General features: G+C 55.6%; 5 protein-coding genes across 5 annotated transcripts; 2 read left to right on the plus strand and 3 right to left on the minus strand.

Moving 5' to 3' along the window:
• Positions 1 to 65: 65 nt before the first annotated feature.
• Positions 66 to 2275, minus strand: IE81DRAFT_325678 (hypothetical protein). Its single transcript, XM_025514597.1, has 7 exons — positions 1957 to 2275; positions 1796 to 1887; positions 1555 to 1719; positions 1398 to 1486; positions 945 to 1332; positions 671 to 867; positions 66 to 600 (listed from the first exon to the last, which is right to left on the minus strand). The coding sequence occupies exons 1-7, from the start codon at positions 2211 to 2213 to the stop codon at positions 304 to 306; spliced, it is 1485 nt and encodes a 494-aa protein (XP_025367482.1). The 5' UTR covers positions 2214 to 2275; the 3' UTR covers positions 66 to 303.
• A 458-nt stretch (positions 2276 to 2733) lies between these two features.
• IE81DRAFT_293574 (putative beta-succinyl CoA synthetase precursor) lies at positions 2734 to 4057 on the plus strand (the record flags this gene model as incomplete). The annotated part of the gene is made up of 2 exons (XM_025512002.1): positions 2734 to 2993; positions 3079 to 4057. 2 exons carry the CDS (start codon positions 2734 to 2736, stop codon positions 4055 to 4057), a joined length of 1239 nt encoding a protein of 412 aa, XP_025367483.1.
• A 4630-nt stretch (positions 4058 to 8687) lies between these two features.
• On the plus strand, positions 8688 to 10043 carry IE81DRAFT_232564 (hypothetical protein). The gene is made up of 3 exons (XM_025511133.1): positions 8688 to 9064; positions 9131 to 9194; positions 9278 to 10043. The coding sequence occupies exons 1-3, from the start codon at positions 9027 to 9029 to the stop codon at positions 9917 to 9919; spliced, it is 744 nt and encodes a 247-aa protein (XP_025367484.1). The 5' UTR covers positions 8688 to 9026; the 3' UTR covers positions 9920 to 10043.
• Positions 10044 to 11578: 1535 nt separating this feature from the next.
• Positions 11579 to 12422, minus strand: IE81DRAFT_325680 (hypothetical protein). The gene has a single exon (XM_025514598.1). The coding sequence runs from the start codon at positions 12404 to 12406 to the stop codon at positions 11834 to 11836; it is 573 nt and encodes a 190-aa protein (XP_025367485.1). The 5' UTR covers positions 12407 to 12422; the 3' UTR covers positions 11579 to 11833.
• Positions 12423 to 12725: 303 nt separating this feature from the next.
• Positions 12726 to 13951, minus strand: IE81DRAFT_232573 (hypothetical protein). Its single transcript, XM_025511134.1, has one exon. It carries the CDS (start codon positions 13750 to 13752, stop codon positions 13045 to 13047), a length of 708 nt encoding a protein of 235 aa, XP_025367486.1. The 5' UTR covers positions 13753 to 13951; the 3' UTR covers positions 12726 to 13044.
• Positions 13952 to 15085: the final 1134 nt, after the last annotated feature.

A 15085-nucleotide genomic window follows, 5' to 3' on the forward strand; every position in this document is an offset into this window, starting at 1 on the left:
GTCGCTCTTGACTTCACGCCTAGGAAGCCTCTCACAACATACAGCGACTCAATGATGACTTGGACTTTCGACTTTCTTTGTAATTCTTAATATTGGTGCTCTCTCTCTCCCTCTCTCTTGCTCGGTTCATATGCACGGCGTGAAAGAGATCTAGGGCATGGCTACCGTGGAGCACATTATTCTATTCTCGCGCACGCACATTCGTCTCGATGGGTGACCTTATGATGTTGCCAAACCGGCCCTCGAACAAATCACATGTTCAGCGCGGACGAGACCATTGCTACTCTCTTGCAACTCGAGCGTCTAGCTGCGCAAGCTCCTGCCCTTGCTCTTCCCAGGTGGCAAAGCGTAGAAAAGCCCCCCAGCATGTTCCCCGGAAGGGCTTTCGATTTCCAATTCAGCACCGGCTGACAGGGCAGCCGATTCCTGCGCAGCTTTGCTGTTCGCCAGCCCATGCCCACTGCCGCTGGCGCCTCCGATCGATGTAGCCGCCGAGCTGGTGTTTTGCAGAACGTCAAACTTGTCCACCAGCTCGTTTGTAAGGTGTAGAGACTGAGTCAGGCTGCCCAGGTATTGAGTGAGTAGCACATCAGAGTATTCCTAGGGTGAATGCGAGGCGCATGTAAGCTTGGAGCGGCGGCCCACTTCCGCGCTGCAGCTTTCAGCTCACCGTGTGATACTCTTCCATGAACTCCTCCACTTCGTCCATCCGCGGCAAAGCAGCTAGCACAGCTTTGACCTGTCGCAGCGCCTCTTCATCTCGTGTGACACTCCCAGCCAAGATTCCCTGCACGTATCCATGTACCGTCTGTATGCGTTCTGCAAGCATCGATATCGCACTGTGTTGTGTCTTCAAGGTGGCCACGACTGCGGGAGCAATGACAGGACACATTACGTCAATAAGATGCTCTCAGCTACGTCGCTAAGAAAAGGCATGGACTCACGTCGACTTTCTGATCCATCGCTACTGCTCTCGGCAGGCTTGCTCGTGTAGTCGACCGCGATCCTCTCCGCTTCCCCGGTTCTCAGCTCGTACTTCGCTGGCACAAATACGATGCTCGGCTCGCGCGTGGCCACCTCTAAGTTGCTGGCTTGAGAAGATGGCTCGCCTTCGGTGACGTCCATTGCATCGTCCGAAGCAGCATGCTCCGTCATCCCTCTATTGCCAAGGCGATCTGTCACGGCAGGCTGGCTCATGGCATGAGACCCATCAAAGTCGAGCAATGCTTCATACACTGTGACTGGCAGCTCCGCTCGACCCTTGGCGTGAGTCAGCGCTTCCGTGGTGGGAGCCAGTTGGAGAAACAATGGAGACTCGTTGTGTTCGAGTAGCTGCGAGCAATGAAGCCGGAGTCAGCACGGTGGGAACAAAGGGCACAGATTGAAGAGTCACACACCTGCTTGTGTATGGACAGGTCCTGTGCGCTCGGCGCTACGCCGACTCCATACCATCCGAGAAAGTCGAGCGTGGGAAAGACTTGCTTGACTGGAGGCGGTAATCAAGCTCACAGGGATCAACTCTGGCTCCATCAGGAGCATTCGTAACGGACTCACACTGTGCAAAGCGCTTATCGAGCCATTCTTGGTCGATTGTGAGCACAGCGCGAGAAGTGTGAGAAGCGGTAGCGTTGCTAGTACTACTGCTGGCCACCTTTATCTCGAAGGAATTTTGGATTTGGACTTCTCTGCCGTGTTGCGTCCCGAGCAGAGCGCCATAGACTGGAGGCATAGACGCAGCTAGTCAGAAATGTCGTCGTGATTCGCTTGAGAGCAAGTCGAGAATCGTATGGCTCACCAAAGGGACCAGCATCATCGTTCCTATCGCGATGCCTTTGTGATACCTCTCGAGTTAGGTGCTCCGAAATGCTCAATATGGGAAGGGGATGTCTGCAGAAGGGAGGCGTCGAGTCTAGTCAGCGACATGTAGCGAACGTCATGTGAGCTTTGAGCACTGACAAAGAGATGGTCACGCTCACATCCCCGCCTTTCGTAGTGGAAGACGTCCCGACTTGAGCAGAGCCCGATGAAGACGCCATGGCCGTCACTGTCGACCTGAGTAGCTTCGAGGGCGGAGCTGATTGATCCAAGCTGCGAGAGTCCTCTCGCACGATATTGTTGACGCTGGTAATGCGCAATTCACAGTTTGAGTGGTACGAGATTCTGGGTCGCGTGTAGTCGACTGCGAGATGTACGATATCGACATCGTTTTCCATCCTCCCATTCTCGCTAGGCAGCGGAGTGATTTAAGCGGCTGAAGCCTGCTTTAGAGCTCCACACGATCGGCTCTTGATGATGTGCAGCACGAACTCAGCCGGCTCAGACCTCTTTGCACGTGACGCGCACGGCTCAAATCTCTTGAATCTTGAATGCGCGCCCGCGGTGCAGACTCGGCGGGCGGCTTATCCGTGCGCACGCAGGCACCGTGTGCTCGCCGGCAGCTCCATAGACAGCGCATGCATACATGCATGCTCCCATGGACGATGCAGAGACCAAAAGTTGCACGCACGGCACGCACGCTGGTCTGCTCGATCCACCCGCGTACCGACTGTACCAGCAAGCTGCTACTCACCACCGTCACGTACTCCCGACAGCTTCTTGCACCGCTCGCGATCTGGTCAGCTGAGCTGCAACGACTCCAACAACCTGTCATTCACTCCGCTCACCCACACTATGATCGGCGCTTTCCGCACCCTCCCTCGCGCAGGGGCGCAAAACCTCCGCACAGCATCATTGATGTTCGCCTCTCGCTCCGGCGGAGCTGCACAACAGGTGCGCAACCTGTCCATTCACGAGTATCAGTCTATGGAATTGCTGGGCAAATATGGCATCGCAACACCCAAGAGCGTCGCTGCCAAGACTGCGGACGAAGCTGCCAGTGTTTTTGAGAAGCATTTCCCAAAAGGCGCTGTGATCAAGGCTCAGGTGTTGGCAGGAGGCAGAGGAAAAGGTCATTTTGAGGGAGGCCTGAAGGGAGGTGTGCACGTCGTCAAGAGGTGAGTGCACAAGGGCGGTCAGGTGCCTCGATCAGCACCTCAGGGGGACTTGAGTGCTGATTCTCCCAATCTTATCGTTCCCTAGTGCCGAGGAAGCCAAGAAAATTGCTTCTCAGATGCTTGGACACAAGCTCATCACCAAGCAGACTGGCGCTGGCGGTCGTATCTGCAACGCAGTCATGCTGGCTGAATTGCGCACACCAGCGCACGAGTACTACATTGCAGTTCTAAACGATCGTTCAACCCAGCTTCCTGTGCTCATCGCATCCAACCAAGGAGGCATGTCGATCGAGGATGTTGCCAAGGAGAATCCCGACGCGATCATCACCACGCCCATCGATTTCACCAAGGGTCTGACGCAAGACAAGGCTCTCGAAATTGCCAAGAAGCTCGGTTTCTCCAAGCCTGAGCTGGAGCAGCAAGCAGCAGAGACGTTTGTGAAGCTATACACGCTGTTCAAGGAGAAGGACGCTACGCAAGTAGAGATCAACCCTTTGGCGGAGAGCCAGGATGGTGCGGTGCTGTGCATGGATGCAAAGCTGGGCTTCGATGACAATGCCGATTTCCGCCAGCAAGATATTTTCAAGCTTCGCGACACGACTCAAGAGGACCCCGATGAGGTGGAAGCTGCAAAGAGCGGGTTGAACTTTATCAAGCTGGATGGAAACATTGGCTGCTTGGTCAACGGTGCCGGACTGGCCATGGCTACGATGGATACTCTGAAGCTGAACGGTGGTAACCCTGCCAATTTCTTGGACGTCGGAGGAGGCGCAACTGCCGAGGCGGTCAAAAAGGCATTCGAATTGCTGCTCTCTGCCAACCCCAAGGCTCTATTTGTCAACATCTTTGGAGGCATCATGCGCTGCGACGTCATTGCGGATGGAATTATCCAGGCTACAAAGGAGTTGGAACTCAAGGTGCCTCTGGTTGTGAGGCTGCAGGGAACAAAGGAAGCTGAAGCTAAAGCTATGATCAAGGAGTCCAAGATGAAGATTTTTGCATTTGATGATCTGGATGAAGCGGCATCCAAGGCTGTCGAGGCGGCTGCCAAGGGCACTCTGTGAACGCGATATAGACTCTGCAAACATGAACGCAATGCAATCGAGTTTGTGACTGCTATGGGCGCGGTCATGCGTCGCTGACGGTCGCTGTTGATTGAGACGCGGCCGACCTGAAGGGAGTTCAAGGTTGGAGGCTTGAAAGACGGACAAGTGGTGCTCGTGGTGGACAGTCCGGTCCGGCAGTCGCGTCAGCCGTGAATTGCGAATATTGCCACGGTGCATTACTTTCTCACCCACGAATGCGGCAAGTGGCAGGCATCGTCGCGCGGATCAGTAGCCTGCGCACTCAGCAAGCCAAAGAGCTCGTGGGATCACGCTCTTACACACCGCCAAGCAAATAGAGTCCTTGGACTCGTCTTGTACGATTTCTTGACTCGATGTCTGCGAGCTTGGTCGAGCTGCAGCATACGTCTGTGCGTGTCGAACATTTCCGAGCCACGAGGAGTTCCCCACTAGCGAATTCAAGCAGACCAAAATTTTGATTCGAGAGCAGCATGAATGCAGCGATATAGTTGATCATGACCCGAATCACAAGTGATAGCAGCTCTAAGATCATGGCTGCTCAGCGACCATGCATGGATGCCGCCTACCTCGATTGATTGACCATCAGCAGTCACACACGTGTACTCGACTCAGACTCAGGTCTTTGCGTACTGACTCACACCTGCTATAACGTCACGCACGCTGTAATACCCGCGCGCATTCTTCCCTAGCTTCTACGTACGCGGCTGACCGCGGGCGCAGCCATGCATGTGCAATTTGATGCTTTCATTTTCGTGATTGCAATCACGAATGTCGACAGCCAAACACCATTCATTGATCGCTGCTGCTTTGAGACTGCTGTCAAGCCAGGCATGCAAATCAGCCCTTTCCACCAAGCGAGGACTCGTGACTTTATGAAGCATGAGCTCTGTTGGATGTTGAACGGTGGTCAGTGCCATGCCCGTGGCGCAAGTATACTGGCCGATCGGTGCATGCTGCACACATCACATTCGTGATGGTCAGAATAGCTGCGTGGGCGCTGATGAAGTACATCATTCTGGTTCGTTAGCGGCGCTTACCAGTGCGAAGATAGCACCCACATGGCAAGACGCTCAATTCTGTTTGCTGGATAGGTGGAGTAGATGTTGACGTTTGCTGGCTTGGAGGATGAGCGTACATTGACCTCCCTCGATCATTCGAGTCTACTCGATGCGCCGATCACCTTCTTCGACGCTCCCAACCCTCTTTCGACACATTTGCGTGTTTCGTGATCCCATTCATGCATCCTTCCAGCGCTTCTCTACTTCCAAAGATCTGCACTCCTCACTCACCCTATCTCAGCGCTTCAGGTATTCTCTATCGTTCGCAACGATGTCCCTTCAGATGCACGGCCTCACCATCCGAGCTGCGCTCACATCACTGGATGGACGATCAGCCAAGTATCTCGCTATTCATGACATCCATCCCATTCGTCACGGCTGCGACATTTCTGACGGCGACGTTGGCAAGCATTCTACGAATCCTCGAAGAGGCGGCGACGCAGACGAGAGCGAGAGCGAAGAGGAAGCAGAAGAGCTGCAAGCTGGTCACCAGAACCGTCACAGCGGTCGTACAGCAAGTCCCATGCACGAAAAGGTCCCTTGTTCGGTGTCGGCCAGCTATGTCGCACCGATCGAGGAGGATATGATGTGGATAGTGGAGTATAGCCCTGTTGAAGCTGGCTTTAGGTGCCCCGTCCCTTTTATGGTCTACGTCGAGCATACCAATGCGGATGGCGATGAGCTGTTCCGCAGAGTCAACTTTAAGGATCCTCTCCTGCGTCGACAGAGCATCGAATTAGGACGTTTGAATGGCGAGGTCAAAGGCCATCTGTATGCCTTTAGCACTTCTGCATCTGTGAGTCTCACTTTTAAAGATGTCTCCAACCTCTGCTGACGCAGCATTCTATCCACACCGCTGTTTCGCTGACAGACGACGACATTCTCCATTTATCTGGGTCTCGCTTCTAGACGCAACGGGAGAGATGTGCAATGGGCCGACAGTCCGTGCCACAGGTTCAAGCTGCTCCACATCGAAGGTGATGCTCAGCTGACCGGGGAAGAATTGAGTCTTCAAACCACTTCGCAATCGATTCCTCCAGTCGGACTAGATGAGGGCGTTCAAGTCGACCAACGCGGTGGCCTTTTGGGTTCTTCGCCCGGCAAGCGCAAACGCACGACCGAGGACGAGATCAACGTCTCGGCCTTGTTGCAGCGTCATGGAGCGCCTCGTCCATCTGATCGTTGCAATAGCAGTGCTACAGATGTGGAACCCGTACGAGCTTCCTTGGAGCGCACCGTCATCGAGTTGAGCTCCACTACAAACGGATCTGGCTTCCTCGAGGCTTTGGACTGCAAGGAGAAGGTGACTGAATGTAAGGTCAGGCCAGCTGAAGAGGACGACAGTGTGGAGGAGCAGGGGTTTTTGCCTAGGAGGACCGCAGCTCAGCTTGCGGCGCTCCAAGACGACAAGGCGCAGATGGCGAGGGCTATGGCGAGGGCTCATGCGCAGGATGCGATCGACGACGAGCAAGATGACGACTCGGCCATCGTCAAGCCCGAAGTGGAACAGCAGCGTAGACGCGCTGACCAAGCAAATTCTGGCAAAAGCATCCTTGAGAAATGTCTGAGGGACGAAGCGGACAAGTATCAGCGCTTGCGCAAGATTTGGGCGCGTCAGTGAGTTTCAAAAATCGAGGTGGCACTGCATGCCCGTGCGTGGCGCGCTCCATTCTGAGATTTTGGCTCTGTCTTCGCAGGGAAGAAATTCCGGATGCGAAAGAAGAGGAGAGGGATGAAGCGATTCGCCGACACACCATTTCGATGCAGAACAAGGAAAAGAAGCATCAAGCTCATTTGCGCAAGATAGAAGAAAAGTTCGAAGAGGAGCAAGAACACCTGAGCGCAGAGCGCGAGAGACTTCAAGATGAGTGGGAACAGGCAAAGTTGGATGTCAGGGCTACTAGAAGCAGATTCAACTTGCCCGATATTACGCCCGTCGTTGACCTGCTTGCCGACGACTCTGGAGACGAAGAGCGAATGCAAGCATAGCGCTCACAAGAGTTTCAATGCGAGCCGCTCATCACGAGTCTTTCCGACTGCTACCCTTCGTCCGTACGACTCGTGACTGTCTCGATACATCCAGGACCCAATTCCCGCTCCTGCGCCGTGCGCCGTGTCTTTGATGTGCTCCGACTCTATAGCTATGAGAATCTTGTCCCAAGATTCAGCTTCATGAGAATGACCTATCCGCTCCAGAAACATGCGCATTGAGTCGCGCATCCAGCATGATCAAGCTTCATCCTTTTATGATGTGATGGCAGGTGCGTAGATATTTTGCCTTCTCCGCAGTCAGAAGCTGGGAGTCTTGAGTCAAGCGTCGGGGCGCGGGTGTTGGATGCTCACGCGCTCGCGCTAGCTGCCGCACGACACGTGATCGACTCTTCGCCCGCCTGGCGCGCAAACGCGCCTTAGGGTCTCGATGAATTCACGATTTGAAATCGGAATCGAGCCCGTGTTCACGCGGACACGCGCTCCTCAGCTCTCGATCTCCATCACGATCAAAGAATGCACGAATACGGATCTGATGTTGCCACTAGATGAGCGTGATGCTCAGTCATTCGCTCAACAGGAAAGACACTAGAACCTCTCTGAATCGAACGCGAGCTGAATGGGCGAGAAGGGCGCAGTGAAGATCCAAAGCGGCCAGCATTGAGTGCGCCGTCCCATGCAATGTAGCCTAGCTCTGGCGCTCGAAACGCTGCTGTGACTCCAAAGGCTGAACAAGACGCGCCTTGTTTGCCAAGCTAGGGCAGAAAACACCCTGAACACAAGGTGATTGCAACGCACTACCCTCGAAATGTCGCCGGAGATGCCGCGACAAAACATCAGCAACGAAGTGGCCAGATCGAGATTTGGCACTCTGGGTGTTTATTGGGCGCATCCCTGGTGCGCCGAGGCTGTACGTGCCGATCGTGTTGCCAGCAAAGATGCGATAGTTCTCGCAACTTTTGGCTTTGCGAGGCATGTCGCACTGCACCGTACCAGGCTGAGAAATGGCCGGAAGATTGTGAAGGGCCAGCGCGCTCAGCACGCCCGGCCGCTTACATGCATCCTTGACCGCAGGCAAGAGTGAGAACGGGACTTTGGGGTTTGGGCAATCATGTGCGGGCGCTCGCGCAGCCGTGGCGCCCAGTGCACGCCAATCGTGAACCAAGAGGCGAACGCCCACATCCGCGTGCTTTGGCGCTTTCATCCGCCCTTCCCCCAGCATTCACGCTTGCTTGGCTGGCATTTCGCCGAGAGGGAGCAAGCAAGACTCAGCCAACGACGACGAAGCTTTGTGAGAAGCGTGGTAATATACTCACACTGGCATCTACATCAGAATTCAACGTCGCCAAGACCGCGGTGGCCCGTGGTGCCTGAGATGTTTTGAGATGGCGTCTCCTAGGCTCTTTGGCCCGCCCCTGGCGCAATGGACAAACCTCTTTTACCTGGCAAACACAGCTCAGGGCGCTCAAGCTACTCAGTCCTTACGGCAGAAAACAACTACAACCGCCTGGGCGCCTCTTCTGTAACCTGCTTCAGGGCTGCTGCATAAGCTTTCCAATGTCTTTGCGTTCGTGTGCGATGAGTCGCAAAATATGCTTACAGAGCTGGCTCTCAGCGGCTGCACAACAACAACAACAGTAGGGACCTCGAGCTTGAGCGTCGAGTGGCGTATAAGAAGGGCTTCGTTATCCTCGCAAGAGTCCCCGTTGCGCTCAGCCACCTCTTGTCGTCTGCCACCAACCTCTCCTCCGAATCATCCTATTCGCGACATCCTCACCTTCACAGCAGGTCTGTGCTGGTCGCACCTGCCTTCAGAGCAGTACGCTTCAAATAGCTTCCATCAATCTCGCTGCGTCATTCCGCTATAATTCTTCACAAGTCACATCAAACATTCGTCAAGAATGCAGGTCAACTCTGTCACCTTCGCGCTGGCCGTTCTGTGAGTGTTAGCTCCAGCTCCCAAAGCGCACTCCTTCTTACGCTCACTTGATGTTTGCATCCGTAGAGCCGGGCTAGCGGCTGCCTTCCCAGTCACCTTGCCCGACAATCACAATAGTCCTGAAATTAGCGTGAGTAGCTTTCGTCGTTATTTGCGTGAAGCGTCCGTCTCTTGAGTTGCGCCTGCCATCCATCGTGCCCCGTATTTTCGCAGGCGCAGAAGAATTCGCTTCAGGCTCGCGATCCTCGTCCCCAAGGATTTCCTGCAGCAAAGTACGATCCCACGCACAGTAGCAGAGAGAAAGAAACCTTCAAGGCTATGACGCCGGGTCCCGAAAAGTACAATCAAGAGCCGTTCAAGATGCCAGAAGGACTCAAGCATAATGGATCGGGACATCCTAGCGAGACGAACCATGACAAAGGGCACGGTTCAGGCTATGTTCCTGCAAACTTTGACAATGAGCCCGGGAAGAAGAATGGGGGTCATACGCCCAAAAGCTTTGGTCCAGGCCGAGAAAGTCTCGGCGAGCTGCCTCACAAGAAGCAGAGCGAGACGTTCAACTGGGGCATTGGTCCTGAGCGCCTTGAGCCGGAGCCTGGAAGAACAAAGACGACGGCGTCTCGGTCGCCGTACAATCCGAACGGTGCCTGGAACGGTTTGCCCAACGGTCACACCGGGGGAAGAGGTGACAAACCGGTCGTCAGGGGGGCAAAAACGCCAATGTTCGATCAAAGTTTCATTCCCATGGGACGCACCGGAGGCGGAGCCTACCATTTGGATCGTCGATCTGAGCCCGGCGTGGACGTGAGTAACAAAACAATGCGAAGGCGAATGGCGCACGCTGCCCATGTCTGACCCGCTCGTCAAGTCTTGCACTTCAGGACGGAGCCGGCTCGCTTGAAGCTCGTGCTCATACACCTGGCAAGAAATCAGAGGAGTCTGATCCCGAAAAGACGGTCAAGAAGTACAAGCACAAGCATGAGCACCATAACCAAGGTCAAGGCTCTGGGGTGGGGCCAACCAAAAGTGGTACCGGCTTTGTCAATCCGTTCGCCAATCATCTCGCCACGGCAGAGGAGAAAGGGCGCGTCGAGAGATCAGCGATGCACGAAGCAAGCAGATTTGGCGGAGCGGGTCTCGCGCCTGGAACGCTTCATCTGGATCGACGCTCTAAGCAAGGCGTCAAGGTAAGCGAGCAAGATGCGTGCTTGGGTCCCGCTTACATTGCCTTACCTGCTTCTGCCTCTTCCCTCTGCAGCTCGACGCTGAGGCGCTCGAAGCTCGCGACGGGCATACCGCGGTAGCCTCCCCTACTACCGCTGAATCGGGTTTTGGCAAGAGAAGCCCTCAGCCACAGGAGGGAGTTTGGCAGGCAGAGGTGCTCCAAGCCCGTCAAACCACCTGGGAGCAAGCCGAGCAGAATCTTCGCGATCGCCAAAAGCTGTTGAAGGAAAATAAGGAATATCTGAAAAAGATGCGCGCAGCCAAGTCCGGTCCTCGTCATCGGAGGGAAATCGAGGAGCGCGCTTCGACGATCGAGGCCCGACATGCCGCCTCGAGAGACTTTCAAGCTTCCCTGCTTCGCAGAGACGATTGCGGTTTCCCGAACCAGTACTCGCAGGCATGCCGACAGCAGCAAGAGCAGCAGCGGCAGGCGAAGGAATTTGAACGGGCAATGGAGCGGCATCGCCAGCAGCAGAAGCTTGCGGGCAAGCCCAAAACACCCAAAACGCCCCCAGGTCATGCGCGGGGCGGCGAAGAGCCAATTGGAACTAGAGACGTAGTACAGCCTGTCCAGCAGATCGATCGGCGTTGGAAGTCGTTTGAGGAGCTTAAGAAAGGTCACCGTTCTTTCAAGGAGATCTACGATCCAAATCAGTCCAAATCGGCAGTTCCAGCAGCTGCTGCCCCTGGAGGAGGCCCTCATCGCAGAAGAGACATCCAGGAGCCCAATCATGCTGGCGCGGCCCAGATCATTGAGAGCAGAAATCAGAAGCTCGAAGATTTCTTCAAGCAGTATAATAAGACGGTGGACGCGTTGAGAAGCTTCCACATTGGTCGGAAAAGAGATGTCGAGGTGAGCTGCGGCCAATGTGGACGATTCGATGCTCGGGCTACATGTTGACGCAACCGTTTCGGATCATTCTAACAAGCGCTCCGATGCGGTCGAGCTGCGGTCGCGGTCGACAATGTTGCTGATCAACAGGCACTCGCGCGCCAAAGAGCGTTGGATGAACAGAGGCTGGGGGTCTGGTTCTACCTCATCGATACCCGGTTCCTCGGCGTCGTCGCCTGAATATCGAAAGAAGAAAATTCTCCCAAGGCGCCCGCGAGGTGTGCCAGCGATGATGATGAGGATTTGAATCGCGCGGAAGCGACTTTGCGGATGGGAAGAGAAGAGGCCTTTCTTGAACGGCTACGCGGTGAAGTAGGCGGTAAAGGACGTCGCTTTGGAGGAGGTCGCGACAGAGGGGGGGGGGGGGGGGGGGGGGGGGGGGGGGGGGGGGGGGGGGGGGGGGGGTCTGGGAGATGCGGCCACTCGCTAGGCTACTTTCGTCGCCCCTCGAAAGGTAGAAGAATTCCCTCTCACTGCTCTTCTAACCTGCCATTCTGACCTCACCGACAAAGCACTGGGATGCTTCGTCGCACCGAGAGGTCCCTTTCTATGGCTCCTCGACCGGTCCATCCCACAGCGCCAGCACAAGTGCCTTTCTCGGTCAATTGTGAGACATCAGCAGGCCTTCATACGACAACGATCAAATCTCCCATTCATCGCCAGCTGCTTTCAACACATTCTTTCGAGGTGCACCGCAACCCCTCTGACCGGTCAGAGCTACTTTTCCGAGATAACGGATTTCGCTGATCTCCAGAGAGAGCGGTCGTCGTAGGCGTCACGGCATTTGACCTACCGTTTGTAGCCGTGCGCATATCCAGACTCCAAACGCCACCACACATCCACCTGCAATGCTTCGTTGCGACGCATTTCCCCGCACTGCGCAGAGCAGGCCAGCAGGGAGATGAGACAAGTGACCTCGCATGCGAGTGCCCAATCATCTTGCGCGATGTCATGCGCTCCCTCATTGCCTCGGCCTTGCGAGGAAACGATGATGTCCGCACGGAAGACCCACCGCTTGGTCCGCGTGACTTGCAGCTTTGCGAAGAAGAGGTGCCTCTTGCGGATGTGGGACAGCACACTGTGGCTTGGCGCGCATAAGCCCGAGCAGACGGGCCTCTGGTCCCGCTTCGGCAGGTGGCGAGCACGCAAGAACGCACGGATTGGAAGAAGTCTGGACGGTGGCAAATGGCGCCAGTCGGCCTTTGACGAACAGCATGACCGGTCATGCCATTGAATCTTGGATAACGACCGTGACATAACCTTGAAGATATCTTGCATGAAAGCAGAACGTGTGACACAGTCTTGCGCGACAGATAAGCAAACGTATCGGTCGAGCGTGGTGGGTAGCACTTCCACACGTCAAGTCCGAAGTGCGTTCCTCATAGGTGCGATGGATGCACTGCACTTGCGCTCGCATGACAGCGTGCATGGCTCGACGGGCAAAACGGCTGCATGTCCGTGGAAAGACCGAGGGGCTGATTCTACGACTGGAAGGCGCTTCGCGAGTGTCCCCAGAGCACTTGCCGCGTCGAGACTCGTCCACGGTCCACCGAGACTTGCACCGACAAGTCAAGAACGGACCTCGTGGTTCTTCCTCTGCAGTGAATCCTGCCGGCCAGTCATCGCGTGCTGCCCCAAGCTAAGGCGTTCGTTCCACTCGACTTTCCTCGCCAGTGAAGTCGGACGACCGAGGCACCGAATACTCATTGAGTGGACTTGTGACTCCAAGAGCTCTGCAGGGCCACATTTCGATCGAGATAGTGGCAACGAACGATTTCAGCAACTCGAGAGCACCACGCCTCCGGCTGAAGCCGCACTGCTGGTGCCAGCTCCCAAAGCGATCATTAGGAAGAAGAAGTGCGATTCAGCGACACTTCTGCTGTGTTCCTGCGGACGGCGGTATACACAAGGAGTGTGAGCCCGCAGAAGCAAGGCAGATCCCTGGATGGCATGGGAGCGCAAGCACTTCCGCCAATTGAAGTGAGACCATGCGGTTTGTCAGTCTGCCTATTCGGCAGGGATCCGAAGAGTAAAGCACGTAAGGCAAAGCGCAGGGCTTCCCAGGGTCTTTTGGTGTTATCTGCGCGGCAGTCGTTTGCCCGCTCAGATTGAAGCTCAGACGACCTCGCGCATTAGCGCGAAAAGGCGGAACTGAAGCGTTGGCAGTCTCGGCAACACAGGCCGAGTACCTGCTCGCTCGGGCTCCAAAGGTGGATCTGCACATCCTTGCTGATATGCGGACTCTGGACCTGGACCGGCGGGCAAAACGGCGTGAAGAGCGAAGGTGAGCTTGCAGCAAGCAGCAGGATCCGCGGCGGAGTCGAGAGAGCAGGCAGCAATGAGTGATGAGAGAGCTAGGAACGACTCGCTTCTCGCTTCTCACGCCAGCAGCTGGGTGGGCAAAGGCGGGCTTTCGTGATGCCTTGCTGCAATTTGAATTCCACCTGTCGTGTGAGTGTCCATATCGGGCCAGTAGGCTGTGTTCTGTCTCGCCTGTAGATGCGGTGGTGCACCACCGCGCAAGCCACTTGTCATGCGAGCTCGACCAACCTGTTTCCTCACGTTTGTCCATGAACGTCTCGACATCGTGCGACCGCGTGCTTCGGAGAGTTGCCTGTCGTGTGCCTGTGTCAGGCACAAATTGAGCCGTTGTGGCGTCCTATTGAGGTTGGTGTCGGTCCAGCATCATCGTGAAACAGACCCGTTCTTTATCATTGATGAGAGCCAGATGGCAGGAGCGCCCGATTTCTAGCAAGGGAACTGAGTCTGGCCGTGGGTAGCAGCGTCGTACGTACGGTCTGGCATCCGGCTCATGGGTGACTGACTGGCTCGAGCAACGTCGCCGCCAAGTGCTGCTGAATGAATTGTGCCCACGCCTTCCAGAAGCCTGCTAGGTCATCCAGAGCGGAAAGCAACGCAGTCGGCGATCAGGGATCAATCACAATCTTGAATCATTCGCACTTTGTGAGATGCGCACCCACACTCGTGACTTGGTCAATCAGCACATATTCTGTCACGGCATGGACCTCACGACTGCCCCGCCGAAGCAAGCTCGTTTAGCTTTTGCTTGGCTGCGCCAATTGGCGAACCTTATCAGCATCTCGCGTTGCTCAACTATAGCTCAATCAACGTGCTGTCGATGTACCGCTCACGTTTTTCATCTCGAAATGCACGGAGACCAGGCCGAGACAAGATAAGAGGTCTTGCGAGATCCCAGTCGTGAGTGCACGTACCTCATGAAAGAGTTTCGAGCAGAGTCAGGCTCGCGCTATCGGAATTGCATGGAGAGCATCTATAGCGGCTAGAAGTGGAGCGTATCGGCGCGGCGGAAGCGAGTACATGAGCTCAAGATAGCCGAAAGAGATGAACCTCCAGCCGCAGACCCTCTTCCCAACCGCCAAGCGAAGTGCGAGACGAGCTAGGTGGGAGGGTTGGACCAGAGCCTGTGCTGCATGTGTAGCCAGGCGATAATCCCGTCTTGCCACAGCCGGACTTTTCCCGTAGCCGCCGAGTACAAAGTGGAATCTTGAATGTGAATCACGAACGGAACACTAGGCTGACGCTGCCGCGGTGATGGCTGGCCCGCAGCTGGAACCGTGGAACTCCGCTCTAGGCCTTTTTGCCGCGCCCTCGCTAGCGCGTCTTGGTGTACATCATGCATGAAAGAGCTGATGCGCCGTTGAAGCTCGGGTCGTGGCAGGAGCACACGACCTGGCAAAGCTGCAGCCCTCCCAACTGCGATATCTTCACCTTAGCCAACTCGTGCATCCGCGGGCGAGAACGCGAGATAACCAGCAGTTGCGTTCGTCCAGGCATTGCCGCTCCTGGCATCCAGCCTGGGAGAAGCGATCCCCTTCTCGACAGGTTGGTCCGGTGGCTGCTGCTGCTAGCTGCCTCGCTTGCTT

The sequence above is a fragment of the Ceraceosorus guamensis genome (assembly GCF_003144195.1).
Source record: "Ceraceosorus guamensis strain MCA 4658 unplaced genomic scaffold IE81scaffold_71, whole genome shotgun sequence".
Classification (NCBI taxonomy): Eukaryota; Fungi; Basidiomycota; class Exobasidiomycetes; order Ceraceosorales; family Ceraceosoraceae; genus Ceraceosorus; species Ceraceosorus guamensis.

Excerpts from the sequence above, each read along its gene's own strand:
- IE81DRAFT_325680 (XM_025514598.1), bottom strand. The coding sequence starts at position 12,406 with ATGACCGGTCATGCTGTTCGTCAAAGGCCGACTGGCGCCATTTGCCAC.
- IE81DRAFT_325678 (XM_025514597.1), bottom strand. The coding sequence starts at position 2,213 with ATGGAAAACGATGTCGATATCGTACATCTCGCAGTCGACTACACGCGA. Across the intron at positions 1,720-1,795 it reads CGATGATGCTGGTCCCTTTG|TCTATGGCGCTCTGCTCGGG; the intron begins GTGAGCCATACG and ends CTATGCCTCCAG. Across the intron at positions 868-944 it reads CGATGGATCAGAAAGTCGAC|TCGTGGCCACCTTGAAGACA; the intron begins GTGAGTCCATGC and ends TTGCTCCCGCAG.
- IE81DRAFT_232564 (XM_025511133.1), top strand. The coding sequence starts at position 9,027 with ATGCAGGTCAACTCTGTCACCTTCGCGCTGGCCGTTCT. Across the intron at positions 9,065-9,130 it reads ACCTTCGCGCTGGCCGTTCT|AGCCGGGCTAGCGGCTGCCT; the intron begins GTGAGTGTTAGC and ends TTGCATCCGTAG. Across the intron at positions 9,195-9,277 it reads ACAATAGTCCTGAAATTAGC|GCGCAGAAGAATTCGCTTCA; the intron begins GTGAGTAGCTTT and ends GTATTTTCGCAG.
- IE81DRAFT_232573 (XM_025511134.1), bottom strand. The coding sequence starts at position 13,752 with ATGGACAAACGTGAGGAAACAGGTTGGTCGAGCTCGCATGACAAGTGG.